This window comes from Podarcis raffonei, chromosome 6 (assembly GCF_027172205.1).
Source record: "Podarcis raffonei isolate rPodRaf1 chromosome 6, rPodRaf1.pri, whole genome shotgun sequence".
NCBI classification, from domain to species: domain Eukaryota; kingdom Metazoa; phylum Chordata; class Lepidosauria; order Squamata; family Lacertidae; genus Podarcis; species Podarcis raffonei.
Window position 1 is genome coordinate 42,275,961 of NC_070607.1, and position 19,935 is coordinate 42,295,895.

The 19,935-nt window shown below is 42.3% G+C and overlaps 1 protein-coding gene across 1 annotated transcript in view; it reads left to right on the plus strand.

Moving 5' to 3' along the window:
- Positions 1-1,145: 1,145 nt before the first annotated feature.
- USP24 (ubiquitin specific peptidase 24) overlaps positions 1,146-19,935 on the plus strand; it is a 72,583-nt gene continuing 53,793 nt past the window's right edge. Inside the window, exons 1-5 of the mRNA XM_053392315.1 lie at positions 1,146-1,622; positions 13,019-13,184; positions 17,666-17,733; positions 18,381-18,524; positions 19,626-19,748. Coding sequence (XP_053248290.1) covers positions 1,278-1,622; positions 13,019-13,184; positions 17,666-17,733; positions 18,381-18,524; positions 19,626-19,748 — 846 coding nt within the window. The 5' untranslated portion in view covers positions 1,146-1,277. The remainder of the gene's footprint in view (positions 1,623-13,018; positions 13,185-17,665; positions 17,734-18,380; positions 18,525-19,625; positions 19,749-19,935) is intronic.

Genomic DNA, 19,935 nt, shown 5'->3' on the forward strand with positions numbered 1-19,935 from the left:
CGAAAGCTTATACTCAGAACAAACTTAGTCGGTCTCTAAGGTGCAACTGGACAATTTTTTTTATTTATTTTGACTGTGTCAGACCAACATGGCTAACTACCTGAATCCAATATTTCATTTTCTGCCTTTAGAAATGTCACATGGACCAAAGAAATATGGAAAAGCAAAATATGTCCAAAGCTTCTGATGACCAGGGAGGTGATCCTCTCTTTAGGAGGACAAAATATGTCCAAAGCTTCTGATGACCAGGGAGTCTCCTCTCTTTAGGAGAGGAGACTGGTCCCTACATGCCTTAAAGGCATCTCCAAACAAGTTCAGGACCTGCACTGTCTTTCCAGGTACTGATGGAACAAAGTTTGGTGTAGTTTTTTTAGACTTTGGCTCATGGGGATTTATATGGCATTGTTCTTTTCTGTTGACATCAGGGAAACATATTTCATGTTCAGCATTCATTTTATTTTAAGATCCTTGCGTTACTTGCACATTCCAGAACGACATTGTTCACGTGATATGGCATACATATAAATGAAAAAACCCAGCCACAGTCACCGAACCCAAAAGCAATATTTTATTTATTTATTCGGGGAGCTTTTCTCCAAAACGGAGAGGTCAAGGTCTGGAAAATAAAAACACCAGCGAGTAGTAAAGAAGCACGTGGTGGCAGATCCACCCATGGGCGTAGCCAGGATTTTTGTTGGGGGGGCTGAGGTGGGCGGGCAGCCAAAGTTGTTGAGCTTCTTTTAGGAAATCAAAGTTGAGCTTTTCTTGGTAAAAATGCTCCGTAAATAGGACATTGAGGGCGGGCAGCAGGCTTCTTGGGGGGGTGAAGAACCTCAGATAAATGAATACTTTCCATGCTTTTCAAGCTTGGCGGGGTGAGCGGGGCTCAGTATAATAGCCGCTTCTTCGCCCGAAGCGGCATTTGTGGGATTCCACCGCCTGTTGCCTCTGACGTTTCCAAGACAACCACATTCCTCCTCCCCTCCATTCACGTTCGGGCATTGGCCTCGCCTCGCCTCCCTCCGCACGTGATCGCGGCGGCGCTCTCCCCCCCCCTTTCCCCACGTTCATCCGGGCTTCAGCAGACCGTTTCCGGGTGGGTGTGGGACTCGGCGTTGTCCTGCCCTGAGGCGGCGGCGGCGGCGGGAGGCGGGCCAAAGGAGGAGGAGGAGGTTCCCGTCAACATGGCGGCGCGCAGAGCGGGCGGCGGCGGTGAGGGCGGCCGCCGGAGCGGGAGCAGCAGCAGCAGCGCCTGAGGCGTCGCGGAGCGAGGCGCCATGGAGAGCGAGGAGGAGCAGCACATGACCACGCTGCTCTGCATGGGCTTCTCGGACGCGGCCGCCATCCGCAGGGCCCTCCGCCTGGCCAAGAACGACATCAACGAGGCCGTGGCGCTGCTCACCAACGAGCGGCCCGGCCTGCACTATGAGCCCATGGACAGCGGAGGGGGAGGCGGCGGACAGGGAGGCCCCCAGCAAGGCGGCGGCGGCGGCGGAGTCTCCCGCGGCGGAGGGGACGGCGAAGGCACCGGTGGTGGAGGAGGAGGCCAAGGTGGAGGCGGCAGCGGCGGCACTACCGGCTTCGACCCGCCCCCTGCCTACCATGAGGTGGTGGAGAACGAGGTAACGGTCTCGGGGCGGAGGATGGGAGCGGGCGAGGCTCGCCTGTGCTTTGCGCCGCCGTTAAGCGGGATCACAGCCTGACCTTTGGCCCCACCGGCCCTTTGGAAACGCATCGGAAGGGGGACGGGATCGCCTTAAGATACCGCTTTGGTCTTGAGAGAGAGAGAGAGAGGACTCGGGGTACTAAGAGTTTGCAAGGTTAGGAACCGCGCAGCCCTGAATCCTCACCTCGATTTCTTCTCAAGGGGCCCCCTCCCCCAGTTTCTACCAGTTAATAGAGACCCCGCCACGCGCGCCTTGGGGTTCTTGGTGGAGTTAAACCCCCCCAAAAAAGCAGGCGGGTTTTCCTGGGCGTCTTGTGCATGAGCTGTCAGGTGCATAACTCCAGCTTAAAGTGCGATCTGCTTTTGGGTGCTCTGGTTTGTCACCGGAAGAGGAATGTAGCCTGGAGCCTAGGAAAAGGGATTGTTGTGTTATGCCTAGGCTGCAGTGGTGGAGGGTTTGGAAGCTGGTCACTTGTGTGTGTGCAGACTCATTCTTTCATTAAGAGGTGCCCATACTAATACTTTACATATCTAATCCGATGTAGGCCATATTGCTTTCAGTTGAGTTTGCTCCCATGTGTGTGTAGTTTTGCAGCTTTTGTTAACCAAGGAGTTCTTTGAGCACCCATGCAATTCTTTATAGCAACACTTCCCTGATTGTCTTACTTGAAAGAGTCTGGGTGGCTTACAAGCAACAAAATCAGTAAAATGATCCAAAACCATGAATTAGGTAGGAGGCTTTAAAACTATTGCATCATTAGTGGTTGAGGTAGAACTGGATTTGATGCTTATCTAAAAGTGATATTGATAGGCCCATGTGCACTTCTTTTGGGCAGCTGTTCCAAATCTTAGGCACCACATCTGAAAATACTATATCTCTGGCACTATCCTGCTTTACTTCTGATGGTAGAGAGACCCAGCAAAGAGTCTCATTAAGAAAACAAAGTTCTCAGTTATGTTCATCTGGGAGAAGGAGATTTTTGAAATATTCTTGTCCCAGATTGCTTAGAGCTATAAAGCTCAATAATTTTGTGCACTATATCACATAGGTAGCTATGTTGCATGAGCAGCAAGTCATAACATATTCACACATGGGCAAAAAATAAATAGAGGTATAAAATACGCATTCTGCAAAACCTCATAAAAGCATATTGTGTCAGGAACTTAAGAGTTATAGTCAGTTAACTTTTACTCAGAGTGAACCCATTGAAATGAATGGCCGTTTAGGTCTGTTAATTCCAGTGGATCTTTGCTGAATGCAATAATTAATTGGATCGTGTAAGCTGATCCAGACATTCAGTAGCAACTTGCCTGGTGAGCAGTGTGGAGGTTGGGGCTGTCTGGGCACATCCAGTCCTGCCAGTACACCTGCACAGTCTCTGCCACCTTGCCCCTCTTCCTCTTGGTAGTGATGCGACTCTCCCCACTGAGTGAGCTGCTTCTGACTATGTTGCAATAGGTAAGAAAATGAATAGCCTTCCCACAAGTGAATGGGTTTGGGAATAGGAATGAAAGGTAGGCGGCTTCCTCAGCTGCTTCTTGGTGGAGTCACTCTGAGCACTTCTGCCAAGTGCATATTCTCTGCTGCCTACAGGAAAGGTGATGGGGGCTTCCTGGGGAGATACACTACCAAATATTGGCCAAGGACAGCATGGACTCCTTTGACTTCTGTACAAGATAGGAATTCAGAATGCATCTGGGACATCATCCAAGCTGTCAGTGGAGAAGCAACATGGCAACATTGTAGCCCTCTGATACAATCTTATTCTGATCCATCATACACTGAAAGAACTAACTTATACTCTACTTTTTCTTCCATACTTTCTACTCATTTCGACCTGCAATGCTTATTAGATAACATTCAGGTTTGGATTTGTGATTTGTCTCCAGTAATGTACCAGCACGGTTCACCTGGCACAATGGGATTGTTTCTTCTACCCCCCCCCCCCACAAATCTCTGAAGCTGAATTTGACAGCAGGCAATGGCCTGAAAGGGACAGAAGAGGAAGCTCCATTGCTTGCACGGAAGCCCATTGCACTGGTGAAGCTGCAGTGTTGGGTACAGCCCTATGTTTCTAGTTGTATTTTGTAACAAGAACAAGTGCCTGAGTTTGTTTTTGGTTCCTCCCTCCAAGGCCACTTTCCTTTTGAGTCAAGTAAGATTGAAAGCTTTAGGTCAAGGACTGTCTTATTACTTGCTTTTCTAAGTAGTAGCCCCCCCTTTTTTTGGCTGAGGAGTGAGATAAAAATCCTTCAAACAAACAAATACTACTTACATTCCTTATAATATTCCCACCCCAAGACTCCAGAAGTGATGTTATTGTATGAAGCATTTTAACAGATAAATAAAAAGTTTTCAAATTTGAAAAGCTGGTTTTTGTTGTGAAGAAAGAAACAGATGCCTGGGGTATAGAACTTGGACCTGTCTGCTATAGAGCTGAGAACTTTGGCTGGGAGGTCTTTTGCCAGGCTTGGCTGTGTACGAACTCCTTCCTTTCCTTGCTCCCAGTTCTCCTAAATTACATGCTGACAACTGAATCATGACTGAAAAGGTAAATAAACATAGGAATCCATGAGCATATTCTTGTAGTAAGTTGGGAATTTTAATTATGTTGGGAACCAGCACAGAAGTCTTGTTTTGATTCTTAAGCATTTACTATTCTTCGCAGTTGTCATTACTGTAGTGCCACATCAGTGATTAGTGCCGTATAACCACCAAATATTTACCTACTCAGTTTTTGGTGTGCCATGTAAGAGCCAAACTATCTATCTATTTATTTATTTCACAATGTTTATATACTGCTCGAGTGTAATGAAACCTCAAAGCAGTTTACAAAAAACAACAACAACAAAAAACCACCTACGTAGGACATTTGTGACTGGATTAGCCAACATTTTGATTCTTTCTTTAAAAGCTGTCACAGGAATCACACAATTAGATCTGATCAGTAGTGCTGAGGAAAAGAAGAGACTTTCTCTCCTGTGTTCATTTCTGTTCTGTTTGACTCTCTTGGGAAAATACAGATATCTAAATATTTGGTCCTAACAGAGGTAAGCTGCCTTTACAGTTTCCTGTACCTGGTTTTGTTCAACAGCTATGCAGTGCCAGTACTAATAATCTAAAATAACACATTGGCCAAAAAATAACGGGACTATTCTTTTTCGAAAAGAGTCGACTACTTGTACTTCTGCACTGTACACCTGTTCATCACAGATGAGTTGCTATAATAGTCATATTCAGAGTGCCCTTCCCATCCATCCCATCTTGGGTGATGGAAGACTTGAGAGTAGCAGAACACTTCACCGTAACGTGTGTTCCACTATAATCATGTTCTTTATTTTTGTGTGTGTTCACACATGTACAGTTGCTGTGGCAAACTATGCTTATGCATAGCTTCATATATTTAAGAGCATTGCATCATTCACTAAACATTCTGAATCATTTTATGAATGCTTAATCCTTGTCAATAAACTAAGAATTTAAGATATCGTGTGTTTAGAGTGCAGAAGTGATATTTTTTATCCGTGAGACAGAAAGTTGATATATAAATTTTAAGATGAAGGGACTTGAGTATTTTAACCAGAGTTGGGCGAGCTTCTCTTCCCCCACTCCTGTGGCTTACATTGGCCTAAAGGTTAGAGCTAGGGGGCTGCTTCAGAGGACTACTCTTAGGGTAACTGGGATGGGCAGGTGACAGAAGCTTACCATACAGGTGGCTCTGGGAACAAGAGGGTCACTTTATGGGAGTAACTATCGTAGGGCAGTCTTTCAGGGCAAGTTGTAAAATGGAAAGTCCTTTCTGGCTTGATTTTTAATCTGGGCTGGGGAAGAGTTTGGGAGCTTCTAATGGTCACCTCTCTTTCCAGTTATAGTGCGATGTACTGCTAGAATTTAGTTGTCTGTGTTCACGTTCCATAGCTTAGTACTACATCCTGAAGTGCAACAAGTTAACTTAGAAAGTTTGAACAGCTATTGTATAGAATAAATATATACCCCACAGATTCAGACGTTATATTTTCAAAAACAGGTGTATTCAGTTATGTGGTACCTGCTCGGAAGGTAAAGGTCTGACCACATCATATCACATTTCAGAGCTCTAACTCATTGGGAAACACCGAAACAATTTTCATATTCCTGTCAGGCCAAGCACCTGATACATGTCTGACACATGTTTGCCAAGTGCAAATTTTTACTTGTGCACAGCTCTTAAGAGTGTTTGTGTTTTATAGTTTGGCTTTTACCTAGTTGCTCCTCTGTTTTCCTGTATATTATTACTCAGATTTCTTAACTTGCCCTTAAAGTTGCAACAATTTAAAAATATAGTATTAAAACAGTTGAAGCAGATTACAATCAAGAGTAGGATGAGTTCTAGTTGTATATATATTAATGGTTTTGTCTTTTGGTTATAAATCAAGTGGGGGAGCTGAAGCCTGAAAAATAGTGTAAAAGCATAAGTATACAGTAGTTTCTTCACATTCTCCATAGATATGTTCATTATCACTTTTGTGCCAACTTCATAGCTTTCTGAAATTACGGGTTGCAGTTACCGTACTTTTCTCTCTATAACACGCAGATTTTTTCTCCTAAAAAGTAAGGGGAAATGTCTGTGCGTGTTATTGAGCGAATGTGGGGTCCCTGGAGCCGACCCTCCCAAGCACAGAGGAAAAATCAGACAAAAATCCAATCGCGCGCGTCAGGGAGAAGGGAGGAGGGAGCTCCGTGAGAGAGGAAACTGTTGCTTTCCTGCATTCTGCCTCAGGGTCTTACTGCCCACTCTCTTCTGTTTCGGTTGCTGTTTGCTCAAACGGAACAAGGAGCAGGCAAATCCCCTCCCCTCCAGGCAACCCCTTCCCTCCAGGCAAGCAGAGGGGAAAGGAAAGGATCTCCATCCTCCGGTGGTGCTGCGTCCAGGGAAGCATTTTAGGGAAAACATGGAGGTGGGAGAGAGAGAGGGCTGGCTTGGTTGGGGGGGGGACTTTTGCCTTCCTTTCCTCCCTCCCGTTAAATCCCTCCCCTGCATTCTTAGCCAGCTGCTTTTCCACACACCCCTCTCGTGCTCCTTGTCCCTTCTGTGTTTTTCCTTCCCTCCCCACCTAAAACGTGGTTACAAAGCATGGATCCACATGGATCCTCAGGATCTTTGCATTGGGTCACCCCAAATTCACCATCAGATCACATAGCATGTCCATGGCTACAGCCTGCACCAAACAAATCACACACCCACTGTTGCCTGGGGCTGCAATGGTGCAAAAACGTGGTTACAAAGCATGGATTCACATGGATCCTCAGGATCTTTGCATTGGGTCACCCCAAATTCACCATCAGATCACATTACATGTCCATGGCTGCAGCCTGCACCAAACAAATCATGCACCCACTGTTGCCTGGGGCTGCAATGGTGCAAAAACATGGTTACAAAGCACAGATCCACAGGGATTCTCAGGATTTTTGCATTGGGCTACCCCAAGCTCACCATCAGATCACATGTCTGTGGCCACAGCATGAGGCACAAAAATGATACATCCACTGTTTCATTCAGAATTTTTCCCCCTTGTTTTACTCCTCTAAAAACGATGTGCGTGTTATGGTCAGGTGCGTGTTATAGAGCGAAAAATACGGTAAGTCAAATGATAGCATTGATTTCATTGTTTAACTTTGTCATGCCTGTGTTCTGTTGATTTTTAAAGGAGGAGTTCTTAAAATCTTAGATATGGAAGGACTGTGCCACCAGCATGTTAACCCTTTTGTGTAAAGTATAAAATACGGCCATATGCATTTTGTGTATAACACGTTTCAGGATTAAAGCATTTTTCTATGTGGTGTTCTTGGGTTCCTGCTTCTGCAAAACTGGAATCTCAATATGCTTTCAGCACTTTTATTTCTTGAATAAAAATTATTTATGGACATTGTCTTTTTAACCTTCTCCGCAGCTGTTATAGTCTTTAGTATATTTCTTACTGTTAACTTCCACCTTTAAAGGGTTTCCCAATCCCATGTGAAATATTTTTCTGTTTACTGAAGCAACCTCCAGGCGAAGATTAACACTTGATGTGATCTAAATGTTTATCATTGGTGGAAGTGGGAGGCCATTTATGCATGGAACAAACAGCAGCTCAGCTGGGCAGGAAGTGTCTTTCAGATAATGTTCAGTAGAGACATTTTCTGGTCATCTTCCCAGTCAGAAGTTCTATTCAATGACAGCTGCTTAATAAGGAAGTGAAATGCTGAAGGAAAATGAGGCCAGTGTTAGAAGTTAATTCTACCAAACACATTTTGAATGTTTCTGGATAAGAACAGGAGTCTCTTATAAGAAAAGGCCTGGGAGGATCCTAATCTTTTTTTTATAGGTTTTATTTGAAAACAACTTACTTATACAAAAAAGCTTGTCTGGCATAGCGGAGGCAGAGGTCTGACAGTTTATAACAGATCCTCATTTGGTGTCAACTCTTTTTCACCTGTTTTTTGCACGTATTGTTTGCTTTCCTTTGCTTAATATCAAAAACTGTCTAGATGAACTTTTCAAATTCAGTGTTAACTGACAAATATAAAAGGGAGCTATAAAATTGTAACTAAGTAGATCTATATGCTCTGAGTTATTGTGTGAATCATTCGATGCACCTATGTTTCAAATCATTTTTCCTATGGCTGTCAAGTATGGAATCCTGGGACAAAGTTCTTAACCCGAGGTACTACTTCCAGGTTAGCGGAGTCTGTAACCCGAAGTGTTTGTAACCCGAAGTACCACTGTATCACTTGCATGTACATGCTTGCCACTTTGCTGACTAGGTTACTTACATGATTTTCTTCTAGGATAGTGGGATGTTATTTTGCAGTTGCTGTAATCGTCCACACACTGGCTACTTCCAGGCTAGGCTGCTGTAATGCTTTTTATGTAGAGCAACATTTGAAGGCAGCTCAGAAGTTTCAGTTGGTACAGAATCCAGCCGCCAGGTTGCTTGGAGAGCAAAGAAGTCTGTGTGTATATAACACCCATTCTGCTTCAGTTACTTTCGTTGCCTGTTTCTTCTAAGTTCAGTTCAAACTGCTGCTGAGTTTAGCATTTAAAGCCTTTAATGGTTTTGGAATAGGTTGTTTGAAGGACTGCCCATGCTCTTATGAGTGAACTCTAGGTGCAAGATAATCCTTGGGGACTCTGTTGTCTGGCCTACCATAAAGAACAATCAAGTTTGCAGATACCAGGGACGGGGCTTTTGGGGATGAGATGGGACACCACATCTCTGAAAGTCTTTCCCCCAAGAAATGTGTTTGAACCCTCCACTTGAGTATTTTATGTGGGCCCTGAAAAGTTTATTTTGTTCTGTCAGGCCTTTTGTGATCCTGTTGCTGGGTTTTTGTGCTATTTTTTCAGTAATTATGATGTCGTTTTATTGTGCTAAAAAAACTCACCTTGGGAGGGCACACCTTGAAAGGTGACTTATAAATGATTCAGATAAATAAATGATGTGTAGTTTAGTGCTCTGTGATTTTGCTGTCATGTGTAGCATTGTTTGGTATGCTAGTTTTGCAAATAATGTGGTGATGCTGAGCTACAGCCTCGCAGTAGCTCAGTGTTGACTGAATAACATATCTGATGTTGTTTCTGGCTCTCATTGCAATGATGGATAGTGTGGAGACTGCTGTCCTGCTCTTAGCATCAACCTCTGACCCTGTACTTCTCCTACTTGCTCTACAGTCTAACATCAGGAGGTTCTTCTGCAAAACCTCAGAGGTTTATGCACTGTGTTGGAGGTCGTGAGTAGTGGCTCTATCAAAGATTGGCTGTATCTTGTTTTAGCCTAGTTAAGTAGATTGAGTTTGGGACATAAATGGGGATATATGAAGGGATTGTAATCTGTGTTGAAACTGCATTAGGGTAAGGCCAAGATTGAGCACTTCTGAGCTTGTGCGGTCTTTTTTCCTCTTGAAGAGAATATCCCTTTGCAAATATTAAATGTTCTCTTTGTTATCATCAGGATGCCACTGTCACCACACACACAAAAATCATTCCTCCCTTCATATATTCCATAATCCACAGTATATGTATTGCATCACTTAGCCCAATAATAGCATCATTTCATGAAATGAAATTTCTAGCCTTTATTCAATTGAGATGATGGTTTTTATTTTGCCTCTTCTCCTGTGCACATCATTGAGCCAGGCTAAGGGGCAGACAACTGCTAGGGAATTTCCTAAAGGGTATACAAAAACATCAGAATATCTGAACCTATGGATGGCATTATGGTTCAAGAACATCACTCCCCCTCTCTATATATAGTATAGGACCTCTATCGTCTAGGAGGGGTTCAGGGGGTGTCATTTTTATAGAATTTCCCTTCATAGTCAAAGAACCCCCTGTGTTTTAGGTTAATTGATAGAGGCATTGCCATACCACAAGCCCAGATGCTCTCACGGAAACCCAGATGAAAGCTTGATCAATATGAGCAAGCATCACTTGATCTCTATGGGAATCAGTTGAACCACCATACTTAGGATGCATAATTGTGTATTTGCAAGTGCATGTTCTGAGAGTATAAATGTTGAGAGAATATGTAGCATGTGGTATCACAAGATAAAGATATCTAAGAGTTTTCCTTGCTTTTCTAGCTCTTATCTTGAAGAAAAGGGCTATTTTCGTGTGATGCACTGTGGGGCGGGGAATCCTAAATAGTGACTGGTCCGAAAAACAATTTTGAAGTTTTGACAGATAGCATAATGAAAATTTGACCCAGTGTTTGGATATTGTAATGCTGAAAAGGGTTCAATAAGAGGAGGGGTGTGAGGGAAGGTTCCAACATTTGCTTAGAAAAAAAATGTGAAGAAGGGGGAACATGATAGAGATGCATTCATGCTGCAGGGAAAGTGGGTAGGGTGTTTTCCTCAGAATATCAGAGCCCATGGCTGTCCAATGAAGCTGGGTAACAGAAAATTCAAGACGGGCAAAGGGAAGTATATCTTTACGTAGCACACTGTTAAATTAGCGATGGCCACTTATGAACTTCTCCTGAATTTCCCATAGACCTCTAGCTGACCACTGTGAGAAAATGCAGCAGAGCTCTTCTTACATTCTTACTGCAATGCTCACCATTCTCAAATGCTGTTCTATAACCACAATGTTGTTTTCTATATTTCAATCCATTGAAAAGATAGTATTTAATGTCCGTGCTTTCAGTTTGTTGTTGCTTTCCTAGATAATAGTTTCCTGTTCCACAGCACTTAATGTTCATTCTCAGATAGGAAGCATTATTTTATGAATGTGCAGTTGTTTTTAATACAGAGAGAGTGCTTGTTAGACCAGGAAATGAAAGCAATAAATGAGACAGTGGAGTGGTACTGGAAAAACAACCTGTGACTACTAGTTCACAAGTTTTGAACCTTGTCCAAGTACATACAATGATCGAAAATAGCCTGCTCACTGACTCGCCAGTGTGCAGTGAGTCATGGTTTTGGTCTTTTTGTGGTAGCTATGTGTGTCCATGAGAGTTTTATTGTTAGATCCATGCTTGGCATCAATTTGCATCCTGTTGGCACTTTTAAAAAAGGTTAAATCTCAAGCTGAACAATGGTCAGCGCTTACTACCCAGTCTTGTACATGGTGAAGGATTTCATAGGCTCCACTGCTTTGAGCAGCATTGAATACCTTTAGACCTAGGGTGTTCAAACTATTTGTTCGCAATAATAATAAAAAAGTTAAAGCCTCTCTTCATTAATTGTAACAAATGATTTGAATTGTTAGGCCTGCTAGATGGAAGTAGGTAAATTTAAGTGGTGTTTGGGGAATGGGGAGAGACCAGGGATTTATAAAATGAAATGTGGGTTATGTGCTTTCTGCTTGTAGAAATGGCTCCATAGGAAATGAAACTGATGAGAAAGTGGCATAAATGACCTTATTTGCTTTACTATAAATAAGCTGAATAAATGTGCTGTCCACACGGGCTACATTAGTTGGGAGGTGGGTCAGATACCATCTTGCTCTTTGTTTGCTTTTATTTCCCCTTATGGGAATCCACCTTAGCCTTGTAGATCTGTACCTATGGATTTCAGAATCTTTTGCTGAAAATGTGAAAAATAATTAGAAAGTAACTATAGCAGAATGGTTTATAAACTAGATAAAGCACTCCTACGGTAACCTAAAGAAAAAATAGATACCTGTAAAGATTCTAAACCAAACTTTGTTTTGAGATTATGGTGTTCTCTGTTTCCTTGTTCACTGCAGTAGTGACGATTTGGTTATTTAGATATAAAGGAGAAGCTAAGTTCAAGGCCAAATAGATCAATACTGATTTGTTTGATATGGTTGTCATATCCCTATGTAGATGCAGATGTGATAGCTGTAAGCCTTTCAGTGTGGAAAGAGCTCTTCACAAAGTTGTCGGTCTAGCTGCTCTTCAGCATGGTGATGGTCTTTTTCATGCTTTTCTTTCTTACCTCAGAAGTGGTGCACTTACTTCTTGTATGCATTATGATCTTGGACAGGTGAGTAGTCCAGTAAAGGCAGAAAAGAGAGGCACAGTCAGTGTACACATCCACTGTAATGCAGAACTATGGTAGCTGTATATTCTACATCTCTTCCTGCCATAAAGCAGAGGTTGGTACCAAGGTAAAACTATTAGTGATTGCTCATTATAATGGCTGTATAGTTATTGTCTCCTGTATGATAGGCAGTATGCCTCTGAATACCAGTTGCTTTGGGTCATAAACCGGAAAATGCTATTGTGCTCATGTTCTGCTTGGGGGTTTCCATAGGTATCTGATGGGTCACTGTAGGGGCAGAATGTTGGCATAGATTGGCTTGCGCTCTTATATTATTAGAAGAAGCTGCATTTTTGTTGCATAGTGGGGAAGCAGAACCTTACTAGAGTGGCCGGCTTGTGGGTCTGGTATGATCAGATCTGTGGATGGGCAATTAATACTTCATTGTTAGCATGTTGGATCAATTATGTGATTATCAGAAGTTGTATTCTATATCTTTTAAATAATTAGGTGATTTCTTTTTGGTTTGAAAATGATTGGAATGATGTCCTTCAATCCTTTCCAGACTTTTGATTCAGTAATCTAGGAAAACTTTTAAGTCAATGATGGTAGTACATCTGTCTCACCACTGTGCATATATATGTCACAGTGCTAGATTCTCCCTACTTTTTCTGGCACTTCCTTATTTTTCTGCTGGGTGAAGAAATGGTGGGAAAAGAGGACAGCAAATAGGCTTTGTTTTCTGAGTTAAGAAGTAGAATTTCTGTTGCACAGGGGTTGTTTTGTAGTTGGAATGTCAGGTTTTCTGGTATGGGTCTGCTACAATCCCTTTTTATAACAGCCAGTAACTAGAACAACTAACTGTGGCTTCTTTTCAACAGAAAAATGACGAAAATGGGAACTGCTCTGGAGAAGGTATCGAGTTTCCTACAACAAATCTTTATGAACTGGAGAGCAGAGTATTAACAGATCATTGGTCCATTCCATATAAGCGGGAAGAATCTCTTGGCAAGTGTTTAATTGCATCCACTTATCTTGCAAGGCTGGGTAAGTTGCAACCTTTTTTTTAAAGTAGCATTATAGAAATGTTGACTTTTATATTAATAATGATGACTTGACAGTAAAAACTTGTCTATTCAAATAGCTTTTGGCTTCACCTTTTTCCACGTTGCATGTTGGTAACAGGTGTTTAATTAACAAAATCTTTTCTTGTTGGAAGTAGTATGACTCTCTTGGCTTCGGTAGAGTGCTGTGCATTTTTAAGTTGATGCTTTCACCTTTTAATCGAATGTTTCAGAATCACTTTTGAATTATAGGTGATCTTTAGAACATGCGAAGACAGGCACAACTATATCCCTTCTTAAATATTATTTTGTTTGGTGGTTAACAAACTATTGAATAGGCTGGTATGCTCAAATATTGGGGTGAAAATGAAATTTTATTTTCTAAATTTGCTTAAACATATTGCCAAGAGCAGGGCTCTTCAGGCAATTATAGAAAATGAGCTGCTAATTTAAAAAGGCTAGTAGTAATGATTTTTGATATGGAAATGCTTGTAGTATAATTGCAGTATAATTACATGGCGGAAACACTAGTCTGCAACATTTCAGTGGAACTTTTGCACACTTGGAAGAGTGTATGCATGTGATGCTAAAGGTCATTATTTGGTGTTAGTTAAGTTGTGGTGGGGGTGTGGAAAGAGATTGGTCTTTTCTCATTATGAAAAAAATCACAGTCTTCTGAAAACCAGTTCCTCAAACTGTGGAATACCCAGCAATTTAAAAAGGTAAAGGACCCCTGACAGTTAAGTCCAGTCGTGAACGACCCTGGGGTTGTGGCACTCATCTCGCTTTACTGGCCAAGGGAGCCAACGTTTGTCCACAGACAGTTTTTCTGGGTCATCTGGCCAGCATGACTAAACCACTTCTGGTGAAACCAGAGCAGCACACGGAAACGCCGTTTACCTTCCCGCCCGAACGGTACCTATTTATCTGCTTGCACTTTGATGTGCTTTCGAACTGCTAGGTTGGCAGGAGCTGGGACCGAGCAACGGGAGCTCACCCCGTCGCGGGGATTCAAACCGCCAGCTTTCTAATCGGCAAGTCCTAGGCTCAGTGGTTTAGACCACAGCGCCACTTGCGTCCCTTAACTTCTTCTTGAAGGGAACCGTGTCCAGCAATTATTTCCTAGTTGTTTCTGCTTGGCACATAGAAAGGGAACTTGGAAAGGTATTTGCAAAGGGAGGCACAAAAATGGTTCCAGTGGCATCACTGATAACTGTGCCTTAGATCTGTATGTGCGTGCACACCTTCTTTTTCCTCATTTCAGGAATCTAAATCCTTACTAGGGCCTTTATTTTATTGGAGCTTCCAAACTCGTAGAGCCCCTGCCTCATAACTTAAGTCTCCAATGAACTCTTGGGAATCTCTTTGCTTAGCTGGTGTGGAGGGTCTAATTGACTACACTTCTGGGGTGGTATGCAACAAATTAGATTGCACAACAGAACTTCTCTGCCTGTGTGCCCCTTAAATGTGTTCTGAGGATAGCCTGAACCCTCTGGATCAGATTTTGGGGAGATAGCATGGGGAGACAAGTTCCCTTGAAAAGAAGAAATCTTTGTGTCAGGAGAACTTCTTATTTGGATTTCACCCCTGAGCTTTTGATGATGCTAAAAGTTAAAGGGGGGGGTGAGGAAGCAGCATGCCATCTCTACATAAGGGAAGGGGCAAAAGTTATGGGTAGAGTATGTGCTTTGCATGCAAAAGACCCCAAAATCAATATCTGGCATCTTTCAGGTAATCTGAGGAAAGACTCCTGTAACCCTGTAGAACCATTGCCAGACAATGTAGACATTACTGAGCTTAGAATGTTGGTGCATATGGTCAGACACAGGCAACAAAAGCTGAGAAAACTTGTTTTATTGGTGACAGAGGATAACCTAGCTTTTTGGCTTTTTGTGTGTGTGGTGCACAGTCTGGGGTGATTCAGCTGTATAGAATGAGCCAATGACTGTATAAGCTATCTCCCCACACTAAACTGAACATGTTTGGAGACTGCCTGCAAGCACTTAAGGGTGAGTGGAAGGCTCACTCAGATTTCTTTTATTGCATCACAGGAGTGTAAAGCTGTTGACTCTTCTTTGTAGAAGTGGAAGTGAAGAGGGAGAGAATAAAGTGAACTTTGTATGATGAGAAATGCATGTTATCCAGCCTTACAGAGTGTGCCAAGAGCAGTGGGGCCCTGCTGAGGTTCAGACCTATATAGGACTGGAGTTGTGTGCCCTAGATTTTCCCCTTCCCACTGATCACATACATTCTTAATGAAATGTTCCTTAGTTAAGGGATAAGGGAAATTAACTGTTCGTGTACTCAGAGGCACTTTCCTTTATTATTAAATCAGAGCAAATGCAAATTGTTGGGATGAAAAAAAAATTTCATCTGAAATGGGGTCTCAGAAAGAGGAATACATTGAGGAGGGTACAAGTGGACAGGTTAAGAATTACTGTCTTACAGATATGGGAGCAATCAGCTGTCTGCATTGAATTACAGCAGGGCCCCTAGCTTTCCTGGGCCCATGGGCATATTTGGCATTTTCAAAAGGTGTTGTGAAGGACACCACAAAATTGCTGCTGTGGAGCGGGCAGGGCAGAGAAGGCTGCAGGTCATAACACGACTGCTATGAGTGTCATGCCTAGTCACAATTTTTGGAAAGTATGTCTCCCCACCCACCCCCACCCCACCCTGCGACTTACTTACATTGTATGTCTCCTGGGAAGGAGGTAGGCAGGCCTGGAGAAAGAAAAAAGAAGTAAAGGCTCACAAACCCCAGAGTCAAATGCAGACACCGGTGGCCAGGAAAGTATGGGAAATAAACAAAAAAATGTAGATGACCAGAGAGGAAAAGGTTGGGAAGGGGAGAGTGATAAATACAGACTGCTTCAGAGAGGAAAGAAGTTGAAACAAGAATTTAAAAATAAAAATACAGAACCGCCACCCCCACCCTCCGAGAGAAGGACAAAACCTACACACAGTGTTCTGTTCCTTCCCTTCTCTCCCTTGCTAGGTCCCTCTTTTCTTAGCTCCCTCTTACTTCTTTTTTACAAAACACTTTTTCTCCTGGTCACTGTGTGTTCTCCTTGGATAGTGATTTCACGCTAGAAAACAAAAGAGTTTGAAGAGGAAGTGGGAATGGCACTCCTCCCACTTCCTCTTTCAGCTTTTTTTCCCAAGCAGAAATCACTCTCTTCTTACTTCTGAAGGGGCAGGGAGTGAAGTCATAGCATGGTATGGGGTATGGGGAGTACAGAGGCTTTCACTGACGTTGAGAGAGGCTTTCACAGGTGCTATTGCACACAAAAACCACATTGAGGATGCTGGCATTACAGCCAAAGCCTTATAAATAAATACATTCTATGCATGCCTGCACATATTGGCTCTTCTGATTTTACATGCTGTGGAAAATCACCAAGGCACAGGATATGCATTGGGCCTCCATTTGAAAGGAAGTTCTTATAGATGCTGGTTGAATGTGTAATCTTTTGTTTACAGTGCAGATGTGTACCTCGGTCTAGTGCAGCCCTGTAAATATAAGCAGTCTGCATTTGCACCCTTCAGGTTTACAGCATGTGCTTTGTGCAATGATGCTTACTCAGGATGATAAGTGATGCTGCAAGACCTATGCTTCAGGGAACTATTTAAGTTGTCTGTGCATAATCAGTATCATCATGAAATTATAGCTAAATTGCAGCTGTTCAGCGCGAAGCATTGCCTGCTTACTTCTGCCGCAGATGGTGTGTGGCACATCTGATGTGCTCAGAAATGTCTGTATCCTTTCCCAAGGGTTTGACAGTAAACACCATTAAAGAAACAAAATAGTTCCTAGGTTGGGGATTGAGTCTTCTGCTCTTGAGTATGATCTCTCCCCCTTCCCTGTTTTTCATCTTGATGCTTCAGATGAAGTGAAGAGCATTTATGTCACTGATAACTGCATACACTCCAGCTGGAAGCATCTGCATCCACAGAGAAAACAGAGCAATGCTTAGCTTTTATTACCATTGCTGTAATGTTCTAGTGTGCCAGCCAGCAAACTCTGCCTGGGATCCATGGAGCTGTTCAGTCTCATGTGAACTACCCTCATAGAATTTCTGACTCCAGTGCCATGTCATAAACTACTTTTGAAAGTCCCACAGTTGAATAAGAAAATATCTAAAGTCTCCTTTGTTAATAGTATTCTGGATCCTGGCCTTTGTGAGGAATACCTTGCCCCTTTTAAGCACAAAAATATGGAGCTTTAGAAAGCATTGTTGCTTCTGTGTTGACTTTTAGAAATATGCACTGTTTTATTTCATTCATTTCTCCTTATTAAAACTATAACTTCTTTGAGTTTCTTCATTATTAAAATAATTGGTATGCAGTAGTGGTGTTTGTGTGAACCAACAAAAATCTTGTTTGGGTAGCCCTGTGAGCTTCAGTCCGTAGCTTGCAAAACTTTGCAGGATCCTAACCTCCTTTTTTCCTCTGTTAAATAAGGGCTTTCGGATTCTGATGAAAACTGCAGGAGGTTTATGGACAGATGTATGCCTGAAGCATTTAAAAAGGTAGGTGTAAGAGAAAATTACAGTGGATTCTATCTGGTGCTGTAGATAGGAGAGTAGGCGGTATATAACTCATAAAGTGGCAGCTTGCTACATTCTGATACTGTAGCAAGTAAGGAGGAAGAGGGAAGTTACAATAATGGACATGGTTGACAAATACTATTGTGCTATTCCACTTCAAATTTGCAGATTTGAGAGCTGCATTTGATTTTTCTTTTGCATGTTGCAGCAATTTTGTGGTGTTCTACAAAATAGGTCATTTTTTATTGGGACAGCAAATGGGGACAGGAGAACGGGGCTATTGAGAAAAGTTTGTAAGAATAAGGACAGGACTTTGTTTGAGGGTTTTTAAAGTGGATTAGTGAGGTTATGCCATGTGAAGATGTTCTCCTACCCACCTCTGGTCTTGGAATGTATTGAAGATATTGTGTTCTCTAAATATTCTATGCCTAAAAATGGAATCTTCTTAAAACTGGAATGGGGAGCTAAGGTAGATGCCGGCTGTTCTTTCCAGGTTTAAAATCTGCCTCCAGAAGTTGTTTGTTGCTAAATAGAAAGCTCCAAAAGCATTTCAAGGCTAGCAAAAAGGTACTCTCTTCCCCCTTGTAGATCCATGTCAGCATTTTAACACATACTGTGCTCCTTTGCAGCTGTTGACATCAAGCGCTGTTCATAAATGGGGTACCGAAATCCATGAGGGAATCTACAACATGTTGATGCTACTAGTAGATCTGGCTGCAGAGAGGATAAAGCAAGATCCTATCCCTGTTGGTCTTCTCGCTGTACTCACAATGGTATTGCAGTTACTTGATCTCAAGGCTATTCAGCATGAAAATCTTACAACTGAACATCTGTTCATCCTAAACGCATGGCTTATTAAAATGTAAAATCTAGAAAAGACATTTCTTGGTTATATTTGCATACTCAATACATTCCGCCAAATTATGATTAAGGAAGCTTTTAACTATGACTTAGTGTGATGTTTGAATTGATAAGACATATTGAATTGACAAGACATACTGAATTGACAAGACATCACCCATTGAACCAGAATAAGAAACCTAGTTTGAAGTGGTTTTTTGAACCATGGCTTGTACTATTCTGGTTTGCCATGTCTGAACTGACAAACCATAGTTATGGCTGTTGTGTCATTTTCCAAGAACTGCTCCAAACCCTGGCTTTCCTGTATATTTGGAAATTCAAACCACTTAGGTTCTATACTATAGAGAATGTAATTAATTACTTAGCAAGATGTATGTTCGTATTTTGCTTTGACACTTGGTATTCCACTGTCTGCAATGACTTTAAACTTGTCAATTTACTGTTTTTAAGAAATGTGAAGAGGGAGTGACCATATCTCAGTGGTAGAGCACATAGTCTGCAATCTCAAGATCCCAGGTTCAATTTCTGGCATCTTCAGTTCGAAGGATCAGGTGGTAGGCAATGGGAAAGATCTCCCTCTGTCTGGGACCCTGGGTCCTTGTCAGAACAGACCATACTAGAGCAGATGAGCAAACAGTCTAACCTGGTATAGGACTGCTTTTTGAGGTTTCACTCACAATATTTCACTTTTCATTTTAAAAGCCAAAGTTAAGCATCCGTGTTAATATATACATGAACAAAATCCGAAGCAATGCATTTCGCCAGTCTAGGCTCCAATAGCCGCCCAGTGTTTTGTCAAAGAAAATTGGTTTTGAGATACTAAAACCATGTCTTCTATTTCTTCACTCTGAAGTTCTGGTCCTGCTTCTACAAAAGTGTATGTACTTCTTGATGTTCAAACACTTTTCTTTCATCAGGAAAACCTGATGAAAAGCCACTTGATCCAAATGTGTTTTACATTGGAAAATTGCTAATCCTATATGTCTGCTTTCTTGTCACACCTTTTGCTCTAGGCTCTTAATCCTGATAATGAGTACCATTTCAAGAACCGAATGAAAGTATGCCAAAGGAACTGGGCAGAAGTATTTGGAGAGGGCAATATGTATGCTGTCTCACCCATATCTACTTTCCAGAAGGTAAATGTGTACACTTCAGGTCTCTTACTAGAAGTCAGACAGAATTTAAGTTGTGTTTTAGTGCAATATATGTGTCACTTGAAATAAACATTGCCATTTCCTCCCCACCCCCTTTCCCCATATCTAACACCCCATATCTAACAATTTATCAATCTGTCTCATTGACAGTAGCCTTTCGTGTGCTATT